At 44.7% G+C, this 19,233-nt stretch overlaps 1 protein-coding gene across 4 annotated transcripts in view; it reads left to right on the top strand.

Moving 5' to 3' along the window:
* SLC4A8 (solute carrier family 4 member 8) overlaps window positions 1-19,233 on the top strand; it is a 100,454-nt gene that overhangs the window by 78,453 nt on the left and 2,768 nt on the right. For 2 of the 4 annotated variants that reach the window (XM_060166196.1, XM_060166195.1), the window contains exons 20-26: window positions 3,537-3,650; window positions 6,024-6,185; window positions 7,087-7,338; window positions 10,079-10,147; window positions 13,871-14,044; window positions 16,327-16,464; window positions 17,606-17,697. In XM_060166196.1, the coding sequence (XP_060022179.1) occupies window positions 3,537-3,650; window positions 6,024-6,185; window positions 7,087-7,338; window positions 10,079-10,147; window positions 13,871-14,044; window positions 16,327-16,464; window positions 17,606-17,697 (1,001 nt within the window). Of the gene's footprint in view, window positions 1-523; window positions 686-3,536; window positions 3,651-6,023; window positions 6,186-7,086; window positions 7,339-10,078; window positions 10,148-13,870; window positions 14,045-16,326; window positions 16,465-17,605; window positions 17,698-19,233 lie in introns of all 4 variants that reach the window. The other 2 variants (XM_060166194.1, XM_060166197.1) reach the window with 2 other exon arrangements.

The raw sequence follows: 19,233 nt of genomic DNA, 5'->3' as shown, positions 1-19,233 counted from the left end.
GGAGTGGGGTAGCCCTTCAGCAAGCTCTGGCATTTACAGAAATAAAGCTTTTTTTAAACTATTCTTACTGACTTTCCTTTCCCCTTCAAAATTCTCTCTGCATAAAGGGAAAGGAGGACTACCTCTCTCTTCTCTCCCACACGATCCCACCCAGTGACCCTGCACTCAGGATGTGGGCGGATGAAATCAGAGAGGGTAGGGGGCCACATCCAGGTTTTGTGGGGCTCGAAGAACATTCAAGTTTGGAAGTCCTCTGTAATAGAAATAATACAGATTACTAGGGCCCTCCTAGAACCTCGTGTTTTCTTGAGACCGTTTGGTTTCCTTTACAAAAGTGTTTTAGTTAGGACTCTGAGTAGTCACGCTACCTGCAAGCAAGAGCCCCACAACTACATGGAGGGCAAGTAGATGCTGCAGGCAGCCTGAGCTTCCCAGCAGCCGTGGGATGACAGTGCTGGTGGGCTCAGCAGCTCTTTCCTCCCTCCTGCCTGCCTTTCATCACCCGGAATGCCTGTTCCTTCAGGAGTGCCAGGAGATGCATGGAGAGTTCACGGGCTCTGTGTGTGGCCACCATGGACCCTATACTCCCGATGTGCTCTTTTGGTCCTGCATTCTATTCTTCACCACCTTCATCCTCTCCAGCACCTTGAAGACATTTAAGACAAGCCGCTATTTCCCAACCAGAGTAGGTAGCACGCTCTTGCATTTCTTTCGTGTTAGACTTCTAATATAACAGAGCCTGTTCTAGGCCTCATGGTGCTTGTGAGTAGATTGGCAGGCGCCGAGCTCCAAATGACCTGATTTTGGAGGCCGTGGCCTTCTCTTCTTCCTGTGTCCAGCAGCCTCTTTCATAGATGTGTGGTGTGGGATGAGGGGTTAATACTTCAGAGGTTTTGATTGGAAAGTGTCAGGTGAGTTTAAGGTGGTAATCGTGTTCTCTAAGAGTGATAAGTCTCATTTCCAGCCTGCTGGGGCAGGTAGCGAGCAGCAGCTGGAGCTGGCTCCTGAAGATAGTAAATTGGGATGATTGCTTGAGATGTGTGTAGGGGACCCCAGAGTCTCCTCCCTGGGATGGCTCTGGCAATAGCTTATGAAATCGCTGACTTGGTCTGCATGACGGTTTGAAGCCTCAGCCGTCTCTCCCTGACGCAGATGGCATTATTTGTGTCGTGACTCGTTTGGGCAGGGTGGAATTAGAGGCCAAGCGTAGAGTGGCTAAAGGGGTCTTTGCTTTGAGGAGGAGATCAATCAGGAGGAAGGGCGGTTTCTCCGCGTGTGCGAGTCTTCAGTTGGGCGCCTTCGCAGAGCAGGATGTGTGAATGGGTGAGGGCTCAGTGGCCGAGGCATTTACTGTGCACACGTTCACGATGAAAACACAGTCTCAGACGTCAGTCAGCCTGCACAGTGGTTAAGGGAGGCGCGTATGGAGTAAGTTCTGGGGCGTGTTTCCGGTCTGGACGAATTGTGAACAAGTGGCAGCTGTGTACTGACTACTTGCTCAGGCCCGGGTCGAGTGCTACGGGGGATGCAGGAGAAGTTTAAAATATGACCTCTGTAACATACACGCTACTATATACAAAACAGATTAAACAACAAAGACCTACTGTAGCGCTCAGGGAACTCTGCTCCGTATCTTGTAACAATCTATAATGGAAAAGGATCTGAAAAAGAATATATATATGGAACTGAATCACTTTGCTGTACACCTGAAACATTGTAAATCAACTGTCCTTCAATAAAAAAAATAATAAAACAAACTGTAAAACATGTGAATTGTATCTCAATAAAGCTATTATATGATTTTTAAAACTATATGGTCCCTGCCATCAGATAGGAAAGGGAAACCCATGAAGCAACCATGCCCATAGGAGACAGTAGTAAATAGTTAGATGCCATAAGGGCCATAGGAGTTCAGAGGAGAGAAGGGCCCTGGGCCCCAGGCTGGTCAGGATGGGCTTCATGGTGGGGCAGCTGCATTTTCAGAGAATTTATGTAACATTCAGAGGATAACTAACAAAACCAGGGAAAGGGAGCTGGAAACCTCAGGTTTCAAAGGAAAGCAAAGTCAGATGAAGGTGTCAGTGATGTTACATGGGGCTAAGATATATTTGGTTCTGTCTCGTTGGAAGTTCGGATTAAGGTGGGCACTGGGCATTTGAGGGGCATTGTATTTTATTAAAGCTACACTAAACTGTAGAGTGGGAGAGTCAGTCCCCTAAGGGACAAAATGGTGGTAAGTGCTATGGAGAAAAATAAAGTAGGAAAGGAGTACAGGAAGTGCTGGGATGGAGGGTGGTGACCACTTTTAAGGAGGAGCATCAGAGAAGATCCGATGGGGAAGGTGATATTTGAGTGAACGTGAAAGAGGGAGCTACCCACAGGGTTACCTGGAGGGAAAGCAGTTGAGGCAGAGGGATGAGCAAGGATAAAGGCCCTGAGGTGGGAGTGAGTCTGGCGTGAGTAAGGAACAGCAAGGAGGTCTGTGTGGCTGGAGCAGAGTGAGTGAGCCAGGGAGCGCTGGGAGCTGGGTCAGAGCAGTAAAGATGCATGCGGGCCTCACAGGCCAAGAAGGGCTCTGGGTTTTTTAATTCAGTGAAATGAGGAGCCATTTCAGGGTTTGGGTAGAGGAGTGATGTGATCTGACTTGTGTTTTGAATGATCACTCCAGCGGCTTTATTTTTTTTCATTAATTAATTTTTAAAAATGTATTTATTTATTTATTTTTGGTTGCATGGGGTCTTCGTTGCTGCACGTGGGCTTTCTCTAGTTGCGGAGAGCAGGCTCTAGGCGTGCAGGCTTCAGTAGTTGTGGCGCGTGGGCTCAGTAGTTGTGGCTCACAGGCTCCAGAGCGCAGGCTCAGTAGTTGTGGTGCACGGGCTTACTTGCCCCGTGGCATGTGGGATCTTCCTGGACCAGGGCTCGAACTCGTGTCCCCTGCATTGGCAGGCAGATTCTTAACCACTGCGCCACCAGGGAAGTCCCTCCAGCAGCTTTAAATAAGGACAGAGGCAGGGTTAGGAGTCTGCTGCAGCTATAGAGACAAGAGTCACTGGTGCCTTTGATCTGGGTGGAAGCCATGGGGGCAGTGAGAAGGGCTCAGATTCTGGGCATGAGCTGAAGGCAGAGCCAACAGGACTTGCAGATGGACTCGATGTTGGGTCTGAGAGAGAAGAGGAGTGGTGCTGCTGTGAGGTTCTCGGCTGGCACAGCTGGACCTTGCTGGTCCCAGGAAATCTTATCTAAGTTCTCAGAACTATTCTCTAAATGCTTGGCCTAGATGCTCTAAACAGAACTCCTCAGAGTTTGGAGTGGGTTCCAGTAGAGTTTGTCAGAGGATTCATTCTCCCCCGTCCTATCCACACTTCGGGGATGAATTTGGGCATGTTAACAGTGTCCTGTTGTTTAAAAATGCTTGTATTAATTGAACCATAAAATTAAAGCATTCTTCTGAGGATGTTTAAGCCTTTTACAACACCTGAGTCTTTTCTATCGTATTTAACCTACTGAAACACGTCTCCAATCCTTTCTTGTGCCAGGTCCGCTCCACGGTGAGTGACTTTGCTGTTTTCCTCACTATCTTCACAATGGTGATTGTTGATTTTTTGATTGGAATCCCATCACCAAAGCTTCAAGTTCCCAGTGTCTTCAAGGTAAACAGATCTCAGGGTACTTGATGCCCTTACGTAGTTTCATAGAATCTGGTCCCAAGGTATTTCAGAGGCCTTTCCCCATCCTGATCATGAATTGTTTAGTCCTCTAAATCTGAACGTTGCTCTCATGCCTCACCATTCAGAAAAGCAAACTCCTCAGGCTTGACTGAGTTCAAGTCAGAAAAGTCAGAACGTCTGACGTTGTTTAATGAGTGAAAATTATTATTTATTTTCATTAATGCTACTTATTGTTTTTAATATGTGAAGATTTAAAACAATGGAATATGTGTATTTACATAAATATATGCCAGAGACTGTGGAAATATGGGTCTCTGGAACAAGTCTGGTTAACAGCACGTCATTGAGCATCAGCTGTATAAGGGTATCAGGAAGGATGAAAAGGCTCTTTGCCGGCCTCGGTCCCGCCCCTCAAGAATCTTGCCCTATGAGGAGGTGAGCTGGCCCAGGAGCTTCATTCTCAGTCTAGGGCCCCCACCAAACTAATCGTGACATCTCTCCAACCCTAATTCATTGTTTGTATATCTCTCTATAATCTATACTGTTTATCCAAAAACCAATACAAAAAAGTAAAACAAATGATCAAAACATGGGGACTCCAAATCTATTTCAGTCTGGGGGCACTAACTGAGTAAACTGAGAAGATGGAAGAGCTGAGCTCAGTTCCGTAGGTCCCCGCAGGGTGGAGAGGAGAGAAAACCTGGGCGTCCTCAGGGACCAGAGAGGAACCAGGAGAGGAGAGAATGGGGGAGGCTGGGGAGGAGGAGGGAGCTGGAACGTAGGCCTTTATCTTGTAAACACCCGGCACAGTTGGCCTTGTCTTCCCTTTCTCTCTCTCGCTCTCTCTGAAGTAGGCCTGGTTAAAAATACCTTTTTCCATATTGCTTGAAAATTTTAAATTTTATTTTGTTGAATTCACTGAAATGCCACCAGTTAGAAATTGATGGATTAAAAAACACCCTCTTTAAAACTATATACGTCCTAGAATATGGCATTCTCACCTTTGTGTGAACGAGTGCAGTCAGCTTTTTCCCTAATACCTGGCTGAGGTTGACCCTGCGGGAGGAATGGATTTTGTGTAAAAATAACTAATCTGGGAGCATTAAGAAGTCCCTGGAAATGTTCCCTGATGGGTAGGCTTAAGACAGTCAGAAGACACTGAATTTCTGGGACATCTGGGAAGAAGGCCTCTGCGAGGTAGGAGAGACGAGAGGGGAGATGGGAGAATGTCAAAGAAAGTGTTGCTCATTGGCAGGCCTCACTTTCAGGAAGCAGAGAAGAAATTTTCTTCCTTCTTCTCTTCCCTATTACACCACACGGCCGCCAGTGACCAAGACCCAATCTGAAGGCTAGTACTATTACTGATGGGGTAATGTCAGTCAGGGTTTAATAAGTTTTTGTGTTGACCTAACAATTTAACTACCACTTAGAACATTGTTACTAAGGAAACACAGATTCTGTAAACTTTCGGAACCTAAGCTATTCATAATTTGGGACTTGGTGACATTGTTGAAGAGTGTTTGAATCCTAGAGTCATAACCAATATGGAACCAAATACTTTGGATGTGATAGTCTTTGCTTTGTTCATTGAGTTTTGGTGAATTCTGGGCCAATTTGTACCCCTGGCCTTTTATCCTCCATCACTACTCGCCAAACAAAGTGAACTTTTCTTCCTCAGAGTACCTTAGCATTTTTTTGAGATCTAGGAGAGTTTAGGAATTTTACAAACACCCAAATAAGGTTTATGAACAGTAGTCTTACAGGGACATCAGAGAGAGCCCTAGATCACACAAGTCCCCATGCTCAGCAGTCTTGGGCTCCTTTCTCAAGTCTCTAGTGCCTGGACCCCTGTTTCACTGCTGATGGGAGGAGGTCCTTGGACCAGTCCCCTGAAACTCCATGTAACTGGCTCTGTGTTGCCTTTATTTGTTCTGTAGACATACATTATACGGCTTCTGGAGGGGAGCAGTGAGGAGGATAATCAAAGTTATTTATATTTGTCTTTGGAAGTCATTAAGTTCTTTTTTGACAACAGATTTTGTTGTTAATTATATTTTACTTGGGCTAATGTTGAGATAAAGTCACTTTTTCTGTACACAGGGGTTTGGAGAGTAGGGGAAGGAAGTGAAGTAGTAATGAATATTCCGTAAGAAGTTGACAGTTGGGGACCGAGTCTTTCAAAAGGAGATTTGGAACAAGGCCATAGATTTCCTGTGTTTCATGCTTTTTTTTTTTTTAATAAGGATTCTCATTCAGGAATAAAAAGAATTGTGCTTGTTGTGATTCCGTTTGATCTGTTCTGCCCTAATGACTATAGTTAACTTAAAATACAAAAATCTTGTTTTTTCCCTTTAGCCAACACGGGATGATCGAGGGTGGATTATTAGTCCCATTGGCCCCAATCCCTGGTGGACTGTGATAGCTGCAATTATCCCAGCTCTTCTCTGCACTATTTTGATATTCATGGACCAGCAGATCACAGCTGTCATCATTAACAGGAAGGAACACAAGCTCAAGGTAACAAGAAGTTCTGACCTAGGACTCATAACGGCAGCCTATTATATTTTTTTAAAATTTAGGGTAAGCCTGTTTAGGTCAGGAACTGTAGAACCTGGATAAAATCAGTCATGGGAGGAGCTCATATGGGGTTTCCAGGGGTTTCCAATCCCTCTGGTTTAGAGATGGTTTGGAGATGAAACTAGGGTAGAGCATGATTGTATGATGTGAAGGAAGCTTGGAGTCCATTACTCTTCTCTCAAACCTGTGAGGGAGGTTGGTGGGCAGAATTCCTGGTGGTCCCCACGTAGCCACATGGTCTGGGTCGGGCTTAGGTTCCTGATGTTCAGGTCAGGGCTTGGACCGCTGTTTCCTAGAAACAGGTATTCTCTCATTGATGTCCATTATCGAGGTTTCCAGACTGAACCTTGAGCCCAAGGATTCCGGGAGGTAGGGTTGGTGCGAGTACATTTATTAGTGAGAGGCTTCATGCCTCATCTCTATTCCTTTCTTCCCTAGAGTAGGCAGCAACCGTATTTGGCAAGGAATGGGGAGGATTTGTGGGAACCTGTTTATCTCCAACTCCTGTAGGGTCTACCCTCTAGAATGGTCAAGATGTGGCTTGGTCTCTGCTTACTCTGTCAAGGAAGGATGAATCTTTGAATATGTGAGACTCAGGGTGAGATCTGGGGGCACTTGAATAAAAATCGGATATTGGCATGTGTAAGACCAGCTAAGGTTTCTCTTTCTTCTCTGTTCCCTCCACACCAGGAGGGGCTGGAAGACTCTGCTGGAATCTCTGGACCCCTTCCTTCTTATCCATACACTCCTTCCTGCTTTGGGCCTGAGACTCTTAGCTCACTGTCCTATGTCCCACTACAGCCAGCCCACTGATGGTGACGGAGACTCTGTTTCCCCACAGAAAGGATGTGGCTACCACCTGGACCTGCTGATGGTGGCCGTCATGCTGGGTGTCTGCTCCGTCATGGGCCTGCCCTGGTTTGTGGCTGCAACTGTCCTGTCCATCACACATGTGAACAGCCTTAAACTGGAATCTGAGTGCTCTGCCCCTGGAGAACAGCCCAAATTCTTGGGTATCCGAGAACAGAGAGTAACAGGCCTTATGATCTTTGTGCTGATGGGCTGCTCAGTCTTCATGACAGCTATATTAAAGGTAACCGTTCATTCATTCATTAGGTAAATACTGAGTGCCTGATTTGTGCCAGGAATTCTGTTAGGTGCTGGGAATACAGCACTATGGCAAACAGATACACGTACAAATACCTGCCCTGAAGGAATTTATTCTAGTGGTATAAGACAGATAAGATGTAGTTAAGAAAGTTAGTTAAGAAAGCAAACATGGTAATTACAGAATATGATGTGTGATAAAAGGAAATACATGGTACTCTCTGTAGTACTATAGAGAATTAAGGGGAGATGTTTTAGTTACTATGGTCAGAGAAGGCCTCTCTAAGGAGGTGGTATTTGAGATGAGATGGAGCCAGCCATGCCATGGGTGGTGGGAGAGGGCGTGGGGGAAGGGAGAAAAGCAGTCTAGACAGGCCCTGAGGTGGGAAATGGTGATATGTGTTCTAGGAGATACCAGGGCTCAAGGGTGTTGAGTTAAGGCAAGAGCATTGAGATGAGACTGAAGAGTGGGCAGGGGCAGATCACGCGGGGCCTCGCTGACACTGGTAAAGGTAACCTTTGAAGGGTTTTAACAGGAGAGGGACATGATCCATTTAGTATTTTAAAAAGATCTCTCTGGCTGATATCTAGAGAATAAGTTTTTAGGGTTGAGGAAAAATAGAGGCAGAGAGACTGGTGAGTCTGTTACAGGTGAGAGGGGATGGTGGCTTGGATGAGGAAGTTGGTAGTAGGGATGCATAGATATCTCAGAGGAGATCCAAAGGTCTTGCTGGTCGACTGGATATGGAATGGGGTGAGGAAAATTGAAGCATCAAAATGCCTGCTAGGTTTCTGACTTGACCATCTGTGTGGAGAGTGATGGCATTTAAGAGGGAGAAGACTGTTATGAAGGAGGAAGTGATTTTATAAGGGGTGGGCGTGGTCAGATTTGAGTGAGATGTCTGGGAGGCATCTGAGTGAAGAGGCTAGAGGAGGCTTCTGGGCTAAAAATATAAATGTGGGAGTCAACAGCACATCGGTGGTATTGAAAACCAAAAGAGTGGATGAGGGGGAAAGGTAGATATAAAAGAGGAGGACTAGAGAGAAGAGCAGAGTCCAAGCAGAGCCGATATTTCGAAGTTGGGTAGAGGAGATAGCAACAGAGGCTCAGAGGAGCTGCTGGCGGCGGAGGGGGGACACCAGCAGGCTGTGATGTCAGGGAAGCCAAGCAAGGGGAGTGATTGGTCAGAAACTGTCTGGAAAGATGAAGACTGAATCAAGGCCATTGGGTTGGGCAACATGGAGGCCTAACGGGACTTGACAAGAGCAGATTCATTGGAACAATAGAGCAGAAGCCGAATGACGGGGGCGGAGAGTAAATAGGTGGTGAGGAAGTAAAGGGCATGTGGGCAGACAACTCTTTCAAGAGGTTTTTTTCTGTGAAGTGGAACAGAAAAATGGGCAGTGGCTGGTGTGACATGTGGGGTGAAAAGAGGATTTTTGGACAGATGGAGCCACCTTGAAAATGAGAAAAAAATTTTTTTTGTGGGTGTAAGACCTGCATCTGGGAAAAATAGAATCAAAAGGAAAGCTCTATCTGCAAGCCCCAACCATTCCGGAGCACTTACTTATCTCCTTTGCCTCCTTCTCCCTCTTTTTGTTGAATTGTCAACCACCTCAGCCTGCACTGCAAATGCTATTTAAGGGTGAGAAGTGGGAGAGGAGGGAAAGGATTCTGAACCATCTTCCTGTCCCCTTACCTTCCACTTAGTCTTGCCACCTCTCCTCATGGCCCTGCCCCCTTCTACTCTTTGTCCCCAGCCCTAGGTGCCTCTGGTCTAGGTGCCATCTGGAGGAGCCCAAAGGTCGCTGCTTCTCTGGGAATGTAACCATGAAGGCCTGGTGGTGGGCACTGCCTGGCCTTCCTGTAACTGTCTCAGGGGGATTCTTTTAGGAAACCATTCAATAGTTCTTCCAACCAGGTTAGCACCAAATTGAGATGTCTACTCACTCTAGAGCTGGAGCAACGTAAAATCCAATGGGGATTTTCTGGTTCAAAGAAGAATTATGTTTGGGAATGTTCTTTAGCCTCAGAATAAAAGCAAGTCGAGTTTAGTCTTTGCAAAAAGACTTTCCTTGCCTTGATTCCATAGGCCTCATTACTCTATCTCATAGAGTTGCTTTGAAAATTACCTAGATTGATATAATGTGGTAAGTATGTATAGTCAAGTGCAGTAGAGTAATGTTGATATTTCTCCCCAAATTATTCCTTCTCTGTTAAGATAACCTCCCCACTCCTGCCCTCAAGTCTCTGGTTAGTAAAAAAGCAAATGTTATTAGTCTATATTAAAATACACCAAATCCCTGAGGAGATGATTCTGCGATTAGAAAAGATTTAAAACGTTTCAATTCCGTAAAAGAGATGTGTGTGTGTGTGTGTGTGTGTGCGTGCGTGTGTGTGTGCGTGCGTGTGTGTGTGCGCGCCCATTTCCCTGGAGGAGGAAGAGCCAGATGGGGAGAAGAAGATGTGAGACCTGTGATTTAACCAGGACCAAATTACACTTACGTGTAATCATTTCATTTCCGAACAAAATGATTTTTTATCATTGTCAGCGTCTGTTTTTGCTTCTACTTCTAAGTCACGTAAAGGCAGCAGAAACGAATGCAGCATCTATGCAGTGATTTTGTGACTTGGCTTCCTTCTTGGAGATTTGGAAGTTTATATAATCTTGAGTGTGCTATGATACCAAATTTAATTTCTGGCCTTTCTGCCCTTTCGTCTTCAGTTTATCCCGATGCCGGTACTCTATGGAGTTTTCCTCTACATGGGAGTGTCTTCACTACAGGGAATTCAGGTATTGCATGGTTCAGCCAGGCAATGTCTTCTCTTGGTGAGCTCACCTGTCCTGACCAGGGAAAGACAGCCTCCCTAGGGGAGCACAAACCAGTTCTTGAGAAACCATTTCCTAGTCTTGCTGCTTCAGCTATTTTAGACATTTCTTTGGGCATTGGGCAAAATAGGGTCATGTTGGCATGAGTGCACAGAGACTTCCAGGGTGGCCTGATTCAATGTCATGGTTCCAGTCGTTCGTCAGTTATTCAACAGACAATCATCAGGCACGTATTAAACACATTTTGTCAGATGGTGGTAAACTTAGATCCGAAAGGTTGGTCAAGAATTAACCTGGCTTCCACACATGGACAACACTAGGTTTAGTGCCAGGCTAAAGTGTGAGGCGGGGGGGGGGCGGGTTTAACTGGGGGTACATTGGTGAAGAGATTGGGGAGTCGTGGGAGCTGCTCCAGGTAAGCAGGTATTACTTCCTGTCACACTCTGCCTTTTCCCATCTATCAACTCATTCCTCTGAGTCCTTTGAACAGAGAGAATCAGGAGGTAACTTGGGTACCCAGATAATTTGATAATTTAGCCACTTCTTATACTGGTGGCTCGTTCCTCTTTTTTATTTTACAATGTCTAGTGGTCACTGTTGTGCACTGAGTTCTCATGTGACTTTGGGCAGGTTATTTATTTATTTAAAATTAATTTTTATTGGAGTAGAGTTGCTTTATAATGTTCTGTTAGTTTTTGCTGTACAGCAAAGTGAATCAGCTATATGTATACATATTTCCACTCTTTTTTAGATTTCCTTCCCATTTAGGTCATCCCAGATCACTGAGTAGAGTTCCCTGTGCTCTACAGTAGGTTCTCATTAGTTATCTATTTTATACTTAGTAGTGCATATATGTCAATCCCAATCTCCCATTTCATCCTACCCCGCCACCTCTGGTAACCATAAGTTTGTTCTCTACATCTGTGACTCTATTTCTGCTTTGGAAATAAGTTCATCTATACCATTTTTCTAGATTCCATATATAAGCGATATTATACGATATTTGTTTTTCTTTTTCTGACTTACTTCACTCTGTGTGACAGTCTCTAGGTCCATCCACATCTCTGCCAATGGCACTGTTTTGTTCCTTTTTATGGCTGAGTAATATTCCATTGTATATATATACCACATCTTCTTTATCCATTCCTCTGTCAGTGGACACTTAGGTTGCTTCCATGTCCTGGCTGTTGTAAATAGTGCTGCAATGAACATTGGGGTGCATGCATCCTTTTGAATTATGGTTTTCTCCAGATATATGCCTAGGAGTGGGATTGCTCGGTCACATGGTAGCTCTATTTTTAGTTGTTTTTTTTTTTGCGGTACGCGGGCCTCTCACTGTTGTGGCCTCTCCCGTTGCAGAGCATAGGCTCCGGACACACAGGCTCCGGACATGCAGGCCCAGCGGCTGTGGCTCACGGGCCCAGCCGCTCTGTGGCATGTGGGATCTTCCCGGACTGGGGCACAAACCCGTGTCCCCTGCATTGGCAGGCGGACTCTCAACCACTGCGCCACCAGGGAAGCCCTGTTTTTAGTTTTTTAAGGAACCTCCATACTGTTCTCCATACTGGCTGTACCAATTTACATTCCCACCAACAGTGCAGCAGGGTTCCCTTTTCTCCACACCCTCTCCAGCATTTATTGTTTGTAGATTTTTTTTTTTTTTTTTTTTTTTGCGGTACGCGGACCTCTCACTGTTGTGGCCTCTCCTGTTGTGGAGCACAGGCTCCGGACGCGCAGGCCCAGCGGCCATGGCTCACAGGCCCAGTCGCACCGCGGCATGTGGGATCCTCCTGGACCAGGGCATGAACCCGTGTCCCCCGCATCGGCAGGCGGACTCAACCACTGCGCCACCAGGGAAGCCCTATTGTTTGTAGATTTTTTGATGACGGCCATTCTGACCGGTGTGAGGTGATACCTCATTGTAGGTTTGATTTGCATTTCTCTAATAATTTGTGATGTTGAGCATTTTTTCATGTGCCTCTTGGCCATCTATATGTCTTCTTTGGTGAAATCTCTATTTAGGTCTTCTGCCCATTTTTTGATTGGGTTGTTTGTTTTTTTGATATTGAGCTGCATGAGCTATTTGTATATTTTGGAGATTAATCCCTTGTCAGTCCTTCATTTGCAAATATTTTCTCTCATTTTGAGGGTTATCTTTTCGTTTTGTTTATAGTTTCCTTTGCTGTGCAAATGCTTTTAATTAGGTCCCATTTATTTATTTTTATTTTCGTTACTCTAGGTGGTGGATTGAAAAAGATCTTGCTGTGATTTATGTCAAAGAGTGTTTTGCCTATAATTTCCTCTAAGAGCTTTATAGTATGTGGCCTTACATTTAGGTCTTTAATCCATTTTGAGTTTATTTTCGTGTATGGTGTCAGGGAGTGTTCTAATTTCATTCTTTTATATGTAGCTGTCCAGTTTTCCCAGCACCACTTGTGAAGAGACTGTCTTTTCTCTATTATATACTCTTGCCTCCTTTGTCACGGATTAGGTGGCCACAGGTGCGTGGGTTTATCTCTGGACTTTCTATCCTGTTCTGTCTGATCTATATTTCTGTTTTTTGTGCCAGTACAGTACTGTTTTGTTCATTGTAGCTTTGTAGTATAGTCTGAAGTCAGGGAGCCTGATTCCTCCAACTCCTGGGCAGGTTATTTAATCTCTCTGGGTCTCTGTTTTCCTTTTTATAATATAAGATGGTTATTTTTTCTATATCCAGAATGTTATGAGATTTCATTTTTTTAAAAAATTTATTTATTTATTTATTTATTTGTTCTTGGCTGAGTTGTGTCTTTGTTGCGGTGTGCAGGCTTCTCATTGTGGTGGCTTCTCTTGTTGCGGAGCACAGGTTCTAGGCAGGTGGGCTTCAGTAGTTGCGGCTTGTGGGCTCTAGAGCGCAGGCTCAGTAGTTGTGTCGCATGGGGTTAGTTGCTCCGCAGCATGTGGGATCTTCCTGGACCAGGGCTTGACCCTGTGTCCCCTGCATTGGCAGTGGATTCTTAACCACTGCGCTACCAGGGAAGCCCCATGAGATTTCATTTTATCTTTTTACTTTTTAAAATATATATATATATTTTGAACATTTTATTTATTTATTTATTTGGTTGCACTAAGTCTTAGTTGTGGCAGGTGGGCTCCTTAGTTGTAGCTTACTGGCTCCTTAGTTGAGGCACGTGGACTCCTCAGTTGTGGCACACAAACTTTTTAGTTGTGGCATGCATGTGAGATATAGTTCCCTGGCCAGGGATCAACCCTGGGTCCCCTGCATTGGGAGTGCAGAGTCTTAACCACTGTGCCGCCAGGGAAGTCCCTATCTTTTTACTTTAAATAATCAGTAAAAAGCTCCAAACTCCTCAAAGAACAGATAAGAGATTTGGTCTTTTAAGCAGAAAGATACCACTGCTTATTTTGTTTTCAACACTCCCTGAGAAAGATCTCTCTCAGGAGCTAGAGTGTGGGAGAGGAGAGAGAAAGCTGAACCCAGAATTAGAAGAGATAGGTTCAAATTTTGACTCTGTCACTTACCAACCTTGGTCAAATTACCTGTTCTCTTTGAGACTCAGTTTCCCCTTCTGTCAGGTAGAAACGGTATTACCCACCTTTCGGAGCAGGTGATATTAAGAGAGATGAATGGGATTAACGAGGCCCAGAGAAACCACCTGAAAATAAATGCCAGTTCCCTCCTTTCAGTTCTTTGATCGCCTGAAGCTCTTTGGGATGCCTGCAAAGCACCAGCCAGACTTCATCTACCTTCGGCACGTGCCGCTGCGCAAAGTGCACCTCTTCACCCTCATCCAGCTGACCTGCCTCATCCTGCTTTGGGTCATCAAGGCATCTCCAGCTGCCATTGTCTTTCCAATGATGGTGAGTTTAAAAGGTATTATTCTTTATTTTAAAAAATAGTGATAAAATATACATAACGTAAAACTTCCCATCTTCACTATATTTAAGTGTACAGTTCAGTGGCATTAAGTACACTCACAGTGTTTGTGTAGCCATCACCACCATCCACCTCCAGAAGGTCTTTCATCTTGCAGAACTGACACTCTGTACCGATGAAACAGTACCTCCCCATTTCTCCCTCCCCTCAGTCCCTGGAAACCACCATTCTAGTTTCTGTCTCTGTGAATTTGACTCCTCTAGTTACCTCATGTGAGTGGAATCGCAGTATTTTTCCTTTTGTGACTGTCTTGTTTCGCTTAGCATAACGTCTTCAAGGTTCATCCATGTTGTGGCATGGTGGGGTTTTTTGGATAACAGCCATCCTAATGGGTGTGAGTTGGTATCTCATTGTGGTTTTGATTTCCCTAATAATTAGTGATGTTGAGCATCTTTTCATGTGCTTATTGGCTGTTTGTATATCATCTTTGGAGAAATGTCTATTCAAGTCCTTTGCCCATTTTAAAATAAAGTGGTATGTTTTTTTGTTGTTGAGTTTCAGGAGTTCTCTGTATATTCTGGATATTAATCCTTTATTGATGGTGAGTTTTTGTTTTTTGGTTGGTCTTTGCAGGAGCAGCATTATTTTGAGGACCTTGAGGTGTGGAAGCACGTGTGTAGTAGTTTACTATGTTTACTTTTAAGGCTACTAGTCTGCCTGTCTGTCTGTCTGAATTTCTTTCTCTTTCTCTGTCTTTCTCTCATATATCTGACATGGAGAGGACTCTTCATGTTTGCAGTAACTTGCATATTACCTCAAAGCAATATGGTTCCTATTTAGAATTTACTGCAATCAGAAGTGTCTATAGTGGTGGAAATGCACCATTTCAAGCCACTGGGAAAGAGGAAGAGGTTGGTCTAGCACTGATAAGTGACTGGGACATCCTTGCCTCTTTTCTAACTGAAGCAAGTGCTTTGGAAAGGAGACCAGGAAAGCTGAACTGTGTGGTTCAGCAACAGGTGACAACCTGTTTTCTAAAACTAGGGTGATGATGAAATTCTTGCCACCTGACCACCTCACTGTTCCATCTTGTCCTCTTGAGGCCTTCCTGTCTCTGGCTCACTCTGTGTCATGAGGATGCTGAGACTTCAGTGGACTCTTTGAAAGTTACCCAAAGGGTGGGCCTCAGAAGGGAAAAGCCAATGAGGGTAATGTCTGGTACTCATTTAGTTACTTTTGAACTCTGTCTTACTGGGAGAATATTCAAGGGTGAGGAATCTTCGGGGTCCTTTTCCCCTAATCTCCTAGATATATACCCTCCTGATGGGTGTCTCAATTTTGTCAGAATACATGTAGGGTTCTGCATTTGGGTGTTATGTTCAGGGCTTGAGTGTTTGGTTAAAGAAATAGCAAATTCCTGGCAACTCCTGGAAGGGATACTATGAATTTTGGCTTTATTGGGAAAATAGTCATTGAAATTAGGAAGAAATGAATTTAATTAGCCTGATTTGCCCCATGCCTGGTCCAGTCACCAAATTCAGCTGGTGAATACCAGTCAGTCCAGGCAGGTCATTCTGGGTTATTATTGGTTCTCCTTTGGCTGAAATGGCCCTCATGGGGAGAAAGTGGAGCAGCAGTTGAGATCCCTGGTCGTTTCCATTGAGGAAATTAGCTGTCAGATTTTAGGTGAGTCACTTTCTCTCCCTGGGCCTCAGTTTCCTCATTTATAAAATGAGTGTCAAGCCAGGCCAGAGGGCAGAGACAAAAATCGCTCGAGATCCATGCCGCAGGCATAAAGCAAGGATTTTGTGAGTAAATGTGTAGGCAGAGGATCAGAGGAAATCCAGACGGTCCTTCAAGGCCCTCTCACCCCCTGGTGACCCCTGGCCCCACCAAAGCCATCTCCTGCAGAGGTTCGCCACCCCCAGGCTGCCTGGTAGCCCTTCCTGCTGGCCTCAAGCCAGGGGAAGGCAGCTCTTAGGGCCATCTGCCGATGAAGGGTTCCTCTTTTCAATAAAGGAATTAAATTAGTTCAGTTAGGGCATCAGTAAGTTGTAGGGTTGTTATGATGAGAGTTAAATAAACTATTGTATAGAAAACACTTAACTTAGTATCTGGTTCAGAGAACCTCAATAAAGGCAAATATTACGATTATTATGAGTTTGATTCTGCTTGACATGTTCTAGTCTGCTGTGAAAATAAGACTGTTTTTAAACTCCAGGGAGGAAATGAGCCCCCCTAATTCACTTTCTTTATTTTTCTTCAGGTTTTGGCCCTGGTCTTTGTCAGGAAAGTCATGGATCTCTGTTTCTCTAAGCGGGAGCTGAGCTGGTTAGATGATCTCATGCCGGAAAGCAAAAAGAAGAAGTTGGATGATGCCAAAAAGAAGGCCAAGGAGGAAGAGGTCATAGTTCTTGCACCAACTGCAGACTTTGGGGCAGCTTCAAATTACAGAACATAGGAAGGGCCACATGAAAAGTCAGCATGTCTCGAATCCCAAGGGTTATATTTAGGAGTGGGGAAGATTACTCCAAAGATATTCTTAGCAGATGTCTGTCCTTCATCGTCAGATTTGATAACCGGTTGTTTTCCCTCTGTTTGTCTACAGTCTACTCATCAGGTTCACACTTAGAGTATGAACATGGAATCCGCTCTTATTATCAGATCAAATGGTTCATGTTCTCCCAAAGGTCTAATTTGACAAGTATAAAAAACCTACTGTTTTCCAAGAGTATGTGTCACGTACCTAACTGCAGATGCTGTTGTGGTTCACAAAGATAACTTGCATAGGACTTTCTGTCCTTCCTCATTTCCCTCAGCACTTGGCATCTGCCATTCACACAATGGACCTTCAATCAATGGCCTATACGTGCAAAGAATGGATGTGTAGCAAAATGAAAATACCAGGCCAAGAATGAGCCTGAAAGTATTTCCAAATACAGTTAGTGCCTGAAATAGCGTCCTTTGAAATTCTTTTTTTTTTTTTCTTTTGTGGTACGTGGGCCTCTCACTGTTGTGGCCTCTCCCGTTGCGGAGCACAGGCTCCGGACGCGCAGGCTCAGTGGCCATGGCTCACAGGTCCAGCCGCTCCGCGGCATGTGGGATCTTCCCGGACCAGGGCACGAACCCGTGTCCCCTGCATCGGCAGGCGGACTCTCAACCACTGTGCCACCAGGGAAGCCCCCCCTCCTGTCTTTTTTGTTGACATACAGGGTTTCCTGCCATTTAGATTTTACTAAATATAACTTTTGGTATCATTTAACATGTTCTCTGTCTCCTATGTTTCCAGTAAATTGGTGGTTGTATCTAAAGGTTTACTCAGATTCAGGTTCTTTTTTTTTTTGTTTTAAATACTATTCCATAGGTACAGATATTGGGTTGTCTCTCTTTTTGTGGTGAGTCAGATCTATGAAAGAACATAATTATACTTACTTATAATAAATGGAGAGAAAATCAGGTAGAAATTATGGTGATTGAAAAATGGGCTGGTGTAGACTCTTGGTTTCATTTGATCCAAGATAAAGTAATGTCTCCTTTTCTTGCAGGAGGCTGAGAAAATGTTAGAAATGGGGGGAGACAAGTTCCCCTTAGAGAGCAGGAAGTTACTAAGTAGTCCTGGAAAGAACAACAGTTTCAGGTAAAACTCCCCCAGCCCCAAGGAGTTGACTGTTTTGGTGGTTGTGTAAATGTTCTGGCTCTGTGATGGGGGCTGTGTCACAAATGCAGCTGCTGGTATAAACAGCCAAACATTCAGCCTCCCGGTTCCAGCCTGTGAAAACACCTTTCCTTTCCCGGTTTTCTGAGGGCCTGCCATGCATTGGGCACTATGCCAGGTGCTGGGAATCACAGGACAGAGCTACGGGAGCCCATGTGCTCCCCAAACCAGTGGTCCTTCTGTCTCTCTCTGCCACCTTCCAAAGGTGAACAGGATGTAGTCTTTGCTTCTCAGCCTGGTGGGCATGAAATTCCCATGCTTAGGCAAGCCGTTGGGGGCTGGGCAGAGACAGCCCCTTCCAGCTTGGCTCATGGTGGCTGCAGTCCTGGGAGCCAAGGGGGAACCGAACTGGGATTCCCCAAATTCCTTACTTCTGCCAGCGATCTTAGCCCTTTGGTGTATTAAACCTGTTGCTCACCACAAATCACAGGAAGCTAAACTGGTCCATTTGCGGTTTCATTCCTGGTGTTTTGTTTCCGCTTTGGAAGAGGAACACAGAAGCTGAAAGAAGCTCAGAGGTGGAGAGGGTACAGAAAAGGAAGAGAGAGGGTATCTGCGTTATCTAGATGCTAGATAACTTACTGCTGAGTTATTGAATTGATTGTGGTTTATACTGAGGGGGAGATGAGGAAAGTCTTTTCTTTGGTTATTTAGTTATTTATGACAACTAAAAATAGTATATATTTAAGGTGTGCAACATTATATATATACATATATATATGTAAAATGATTACTACAATTTAACAACATACCCATCACTTACTATACTTACCATTGTTTTTTGTGTGTAGTGAGAACACTTGAGATCTACTTTCTTAGCAAATTTCAAGTGTACAATACATTATTATTAACTATAGTCACCATGCCTTACATTGTCTGCAGAACTTACTCATAACTGAAAGTTTGTACCCTTTGATCAATAGCTCCCCTTTTCTCCCACCCCCCAGCCTCTGGTAGCCACCATTCTCCTCTCCGTTGCTATGAGTTCAATTTTTTTTAACTTACCCCAAAGAAGTGGAATCTTTGATCTTTAAGAAACTTTCTATAAGTTGTCAGGGAGGGAGCCATAGGCTTTGCATTCTCTACGGCAAGACAGGAATCATGTTCCTTCTCTAGCAGATGCTGCCTCCCCTCTTGGCCTTTTAGAAGGAGAGTCTGGCATGTGGAAAAGTTTAGAGTACTGGCGGGGGCGGTGGGGGTGGGTGGGTCTAGGAGACCAAGGACTGGATTCAAGGTCTTGATTCTCCACTTACTGACGTCTGACCTTGGACAGTCTCTTAACCCTATGAGCTTTGGTTTCTACACGTTAAAAATGAGGACGTTAATAATCTCTGATACTGTGAGAGTTAAGATAATATATTGTAACAGTCCTTTGTAAACTCCAAATGGAAAAGATCTGGCCATGTAAACGAGAAAATAAACAGAGTGCTTAGCACCGTGCCTGGCACACAGCAAGCG

The sequence above is a fragment of the Lagenorhynchus albirostris genome, chromosome 11, assembly GCF_949774975.1.
Source record: "Lagenorhynchus albirostris chromosome 11, mLagAlb1.1, whole genome shotgun sequence".
NCBI classification, from domain to species: domain Eukaryota; kingdom Metazoa; phylum Chordata; class Mammalia; order Artiodactyla; family Delphinidae; genus Lagenorhynchus; species Lagenorhynchus albirostris.
The sequence above is the reverse complement of the archived record's forward strand: the minus strand, read 5'-3'. Positions and strand labels throughout refer to the sequence as shown.